At 40.0% G+C, this 6,376-nt stretch overlaps 1 protein-coding gene across 1 annotated transcript; it reads right to left on the reverse strand.

Moving 5' to 3' along the window:
* Positions 1-3,567: 3,567 nt before the first annotated feature.
* Positions 3,568-5,112, reverse strand: LOC120893618. Its single transcript, XM_040295620.1, has 2 exons — positions 4,835-5,112; positions 3,568-4,754 (listed from the first exon to the last, which is right to left on the reverse strand). Exons 1-2 carry the CDS (start codon positions 5,064-5,066, stop codon positions 3,568-3,570), a joined length of 1,419 nt encoding a protein of 472 aa, XP_040151554.1. The 5' UTR covers positions 5,067-5,112.
* Between the last annotated feature and the right edge of the window lie 1,264 nt (positions 5,113-6,376).

Raw genomic sequence — 6,376 nt, forward strand, 5'->3', positions numbered from 1 at the left:
AACGCTGCGCTTTATCAATCGGATGCACACGCACGGACGGATTCATCTTGAGCGTCTCCTGGTTGTTTCTCATACCTTCTTAGCCGCGCTTTGACGGGCTGCTGTACATGCACATAATCGCGAAGGCGTTACAGGCGCCCTGCATTCTCTACATTTGTGAGCTGCGTTAAAAGCATGTCAAATTCCTAGTGTATTCGTGCTTCCACGACCAAACTCCTCAGACGATGTGTGTTTAAGTGAGCATAATAAATGTAAATGCGTACATCGATGCGAAGCGACCTTTCCATGAGCTGCGGTGTAACAGTTCGATTTCAATCACTCACTCCATCCATTGTTGATGTGAAGATGTTTGTCAGTAAAATTGGAATAGAGTCCCCGTTTTGATATTTAATATACACAAAAAAGACTACGAGCATCAGGACAGCAAGAGGATGACATGTGGTGTAATTAGTCCATTATGATCCCGGACCCTTGCCGATCACGCATACATTGAGTATGATCCACCTTCTTCTTCCCTTAGCCCCGGCCCCAAGCCCTTTTCCCATCCAATCCTTCAATCCCAACGAACCTCTTCAGTCCCAACCAACCCAACCTATTCAGTCCAAATCAAATTCCTCCAACCTCCATCAACCAATCCGTCATCCTACATCCTCCCGAAATTCTCCCCTTCCCTCCCCTTCTCAGGTCACCATTCCTCATCAAGTCTTCCGTCCTTCCCAAGCCTCTCCCATCCAAAACCTGTCCCATCCTCGGCAAGGACGGGGTCGTCGACGAACCCCTTGCGACGAGGGGCTTCGTATGAGCAAGGCCCTCACACGCGTGGCGGAGGCCACGATGGCCAATGCAAACTCCTCGGAGAATGTGTTTGGTCGCTGGGTCGCTGAATTCCTGACGAGGTTCACGTCAGAGGAACAGCGTGTTGTGACCTCAAAGATTTAGCGAAGCATGCTAGATGCCTAGGAGTTTGTGTTGGCCAACCGGGCCAACCGTCGCGATGAGGATCCGCACTGAACATTTTATTTTGTAAATAGTTGTATTTAGTTAGTTAATAGCTAGTTAGAGAGTAGACAGTCTTGTAAATAGATAGCATATAGTATAGAATTAGGATAGGATAGGGTTTATGGACAATTTTGTTTTAGTTCATACTTTGAATTTTTATTGTAGCTTTAACGTAGTGTTTATGTTTTTATAGTAGCAAACCGAGTATCTCCGAATCCGCGTAAGTCGAGAACCGCGTATCTCGGGAACAGATTGTACTTGTTTATTCCTGGTCCTAATACTTTCTAGAGTGTAAATTTATTGTAATGTAAGAAATTTATTGTATTGTATTTTATTGTGCTCTACAATCCGACCGATACAACTACCGATAAAGACAAACGAAGGGATTTTTCGGCTTGTATATAAGCAGTGTTACAAAAACAATGTAAAGACAATAGGTCCTATTGGAACCAGCGCCAAGGTGGGATATGCAGGCGTCTCATTCAAACCACGAGAAGTGAGAGATTTTTTCTGCAATATAAAGGTGACGTGCAGATAGGTGAACGCACTTTTGAAGTCGTCCCACAATTCACCTATCTGGAATCAAAGGTCAGCAACGACAATAGCATGGAAGCTGAGTTGCGCGCAAGGATGCTGGCTGCCAACCGGTCATTCTACAGCCTGAAAAAGCAGTTCACCTCAAAGAACCTGTCGCGACGGACGAAGCTGGGACTATATAGTATCTATATAGTACCAGTACTCACATACGCCTCTGAGACATGGACACTGTCCAAATCTGACGAAACCTTCTCAGCCGCGTTCGAGAGGAAGATGCTCAGAAGGATACTTGGCCCCGTATATGTGGAAGGACAATGGAGGAGCCGCTATAATGACGAGCTATACGAGATGTACGACGACCTCACTGTCGTACAGCGTATCAAGCTCGCCAGGCTCCGGTGGGCTGGCCATGTTGTACGCATGGAAACGGACGACCCAGCCCGTAAAGTCTTTTTAGGCCGTCCACAAGGACAGAGGAGGCGTGGTAGGCCCAAGTTGAGGTTTCAAGATGGCGTGGAGGCGTCCGCCATTAAGGCCGGGACAACGGACTGGCAGACGAAGGCGCGAGACCGTGAGCGGTTTCGGACACTCCTGAGGCAGTCCAAGCCCGCAAAGCGGTTGTAGCGCCGGATAAGTAAGTAGTTTTTTGTGTGGTTTTGTATGGAGTGTTTACATGATTTCAGCCTCCAACTCCAACTCCATACAAAAAACTGACTAGAATTGTGAAGGCCCCCAATAACTGTTCTATTTTACAGTGTCGAACTTACGCATCACACCGATTATTTTACCAAGTGAAAATCGACCAGCTAGCAGTAGGTAGCAAAACGTAGAAATCTGGCAACGTTCGCTAATTGTATTTTATTTCATTTTCAGCTTCAACAAAACTTGTTGCATGTAATGATGTTTATACACCACACGATTTGAGACATATTTCAAACGATGGTAAAGATCTTTTTTGTACCATATATTTAAAACATAATATTTGATAATACATCAAGTACAACTCAAGACATTTTTTTTTCCTTCAGATCAGCATAAATGTTGCAAATGTAGTACGGACGAAGTTTATAAACTGAAACAACAGCTAGCTGTGAGCGAAGCATTGAATAACAAATTAGAAGAGGAATTGAAGTATTATAAAAATGTTCTAGAGCAAAAGTTAGAAATCGTTTTAAAAAATTCGGCCTATCAACGAGAAGCGTTCCAGGAGTTCGTTACTGTGAGTCGTCCAAGAGAAGGTCTTCTTCCCAAAACTAATTTTGAATTCGCTCCGATGCAAAACGATGAAGAGTTGCAAAATTTTGACAGACAGTTAGGTACAGATGCAGAGTACAAAGCAAAAGTCGTTCGTTATTTACAAAAACAAGTAGATCGATCAGATGTGCTGAATCGTCTGCATTCTTTAATAGACTTGCTGTTTGGCAAAACATTTTTCTCTACATTTTGTTGGATGGATAGTTATGATAAAAAAAATCCCAAAAAACCGTTTAACATTTATAAAAACGTTATAAACCTGTTTCAAATAATAGGGACAAATGAAAATATTATGCCTTCCACAGCATTTGTCAAAGAATTTCTTCAGCAAAAATTTAAAAATTCCTTAAAACGAATCCATGTCTCCGATCTCAAATCTACTACATCATTTAAAAAAGTTAATCTTGATAACGATTATTGATCTTTATCACCCAATCAGAACATCAAGCAAAAGCTATTGAATTGAAATCTATTTAGTAGGCAGTATGCCGATTCGTAACAGTTTACAATTTCTTGGCTGTGGCATAATTGGTACAATTATGTGTATTTTACTACGTTACCTAATACTAAGTTAACTGATATGTTAAACGAACTAATGCATTCAATATAAACTGATGATGCGATGAATGTAAAATAAGTGTTGTTATTCGTTAAAATAGATAAAGCTTTTCAATGCGAAACATGTTTCTCAGAATTTGTAATGTAATGAACTAATACAAGTAGAATAGGTAATATTGTTTTCTTGTATACATTCATATTTGTTGTTTTATATTTATTCTATATCAATGTATGCACTAGCGGAATAAACATAGTATCATTCGGGGTTGTTCCTTTAATACATACTAACTTACATTTAATAAAACCAGCATTTAATTCTAAACGATAATTTTCAAGGCTTTCAGTGTTCCCCTTAAATATAAATAACTCGCTAAAATCAAATGACTCGCTAAATGTTAATCCTTTAACTGCGAGCTTTTGGCCACTTATGGACAGTTTACCACCGGCAACCGTTTCCGTATTTGTTGATTTAAATTTTTTTATGCAGCAGTCCTTCGTAAGAAACCAACAATTTTTATCATTGTTCTGCAAATTGAAATTTTCTCGGACATGAACAGTCGTTATTTTTCCTTTGGTGCAGATTGTAGGATATTTTACATTGCTACTTTCCTTTGGCATTTCGAATTCATCCAACTCTGAAAGTCTGTTGATGACCTGCTCAAGATTCTTCCATCCACTACGAAATAAATTTTTCAGGTATTGGATCATATTTTCGAATGGATAAGTAGAAATTTCTGACAAGGGTTCAAAACGATCAACGTCTTCAAATACGTGCTGCAAAATGTGGATGTTGTTCGTCATATATCGCTCGTTATAGACTGTGGGGAAATCCGCTACGAATTTATCCAGCCGTTGTCCAGCGAGAGGCCATTTTTGCTTGTAGAGTCTTGTAGATAGAATTGTTATAGCACAAAACAAGAAATGTTTGTATACATTTTGTGGTAGATGATCTTTCAGTACTGCGATCGCCGGATAGTGGAGAAAAAATGCACACTCAGATGCTTTCCAGTACTTGATGTACTTTATAGGACGCTGCTTTCGATGCACTTCTGATGGTTGCCGAATCTTGTCCAATGCTTTATCTATCAACTCAATTTGTTGTTTGTTCCAAGCTTTTATGCCCAACTTGCCGTCTCGCCATCCCAAAAGTAAACGCTTCATGATCCCGAGGTCGATGAGATGCAACCGATCTGCCACAATGATATCACGTATCATGTCGAATTGTGCCAGTTGCAAAAGGGGAGTCGGTATGATTCGGTACCCAGGGTAATTATCGGCTCTGAAGCCTTCATCAGTTTTTTTAGGTGCGTTGATCCTACAAAATACCGTTGTTTTAGACTCCTTGTTGAATACTCCATTTTTAGTGCATTTCATACAAGATGCGTATGCAGTATGTCCTTTAACGCCTGAGAATAATTAAAAGTAAAATAAAATATAAATAATTTTGCTGGTCGTTTATATGCATAAAATTGTGTATCTTGATTACCTTTTATAAAAGCCCTGGCTGGAGTGTCAGCAACGATAGCACTTAGCGTAATGGTGATAAGTTCTCCGTTGATTTTGATTCCGTTAGAATGCAAAAGGTTTAATTCGTTTACCAACGGCCCGAGATACTCATCGATGCTATCCGGCTTTTTAAGACCACAGAAGATAGCGGCTGTCATAACCGGTGCTTTGGGTAGTTCGTTGATTTTAAATAATATGGGCCAAAATTGCATGCTACTACTGTTGTGCAATGGTAAACCATCTACTGAAAAGTTGTCGAAAAAGGCTTTTTAGTTCTGTAAAAATAATAAAGACAAACCAAAATGTTGGTATGCATTGCGAAAAGGAAATTATATAAAATGTAATACGACCTACCGAAAATAATTAAGCAAGCATTTTGTGATTCCGCGATACCAATACTGTCCACCGCCAATCTCTTTTATTTCCGACGATGGATTACGTTTCGTCCTCAACAAAGTTTGTGCAGTTGACGGAACTTTAACGTTTGCTTTTTTAAACAATTTTAAAACCATATTGACGGAACTATGCGGTGCATTGCTCGACAACGCCCAAAATCGAAGGCCATCTTCGATTGACATAGTATCTATGTTGCGAACACTGTCGTCTTCCACATCGCTGGTGTCAGATAAACTTTCGTCTGCGTTGGTAAAGTCAGACAGTTCCGGTAACTCCCCTGTTACCACTCTGCATTTCTTCTTCATCAGGTTTTGTAGTAGTGCATGAGGCAGGTACGTCATGTTGCTTTGCTGGGAAAAGCACTTGCTGCATTTCTTCTTCATGAGGTTCTGCAGTAGTGCATGAGTTGGCAGGTACGTCATGTAGTTCTGTAAAAAAAGGAAAAAGGGTTTTTAATAAAACATAACTTATGCTAGTTTTCATTACGTTTTTGTCTTATTGTAAAGCATAAGGGGTTCTTTAACTTATTTTGACGACTCGATCCAGCCTCCATTTTATCCATTTTGTTCACTTTCATTTTCATATGATTTGCCGCCTTGCGATAGAAAGCACCACTTTTACGAGAACGATTACGGTTCGCCATGTTGTTCCTGTTTCGGTCTACACTTACAGTGACTTTGTATATTTTTTATAAGAAGCACTTTTCACGAAACAACTGACACGATAGCACTTTCCGCCGTTTGAAGAAGAACTGAATTAGAATAAAAAATATTAACCCTTATTACACGGTTTTGTATGCCGGTGTACAGATTTGGAGTTTCTATGCTGGCACAAAATAGAATGTGCTGTCTATAGTATTTTACCCGTTCTGACAATGATCACGCTGTCTATGCGCATTATTTCACATCTTTAAAATGTACCTGTTTTGTTAATATCCGATTTTATTTTGCTTCACAATTCACTTTCACACACACGTGGTTTCACTCCTGAATATTGTTCGTGACTGCGCTTTCTCTTCTGGATCATATCCTTTTCTGCTATAGCTTATAAGTCCATACCAAAGGATAGATACAAAAAAATCCCTAATGCAAGAGCAGTACCGCACTATGCTCTGCGCCAAAATCTA

Source organism: Anopheles arabiensis, chromosome 2 (assembly GCF_016920715.1).
Source record: "Anopheles arabiensis isolate DONGOLA chromosome 2, AaraD3, whole genome shotgun sequence".
NCBI classification, from domain to species: Eukaryota; Metazoa; Arthropoda; class Insecta; order Diptera; family Culicidae; genus Anopheles; species Anopheles arabiensis.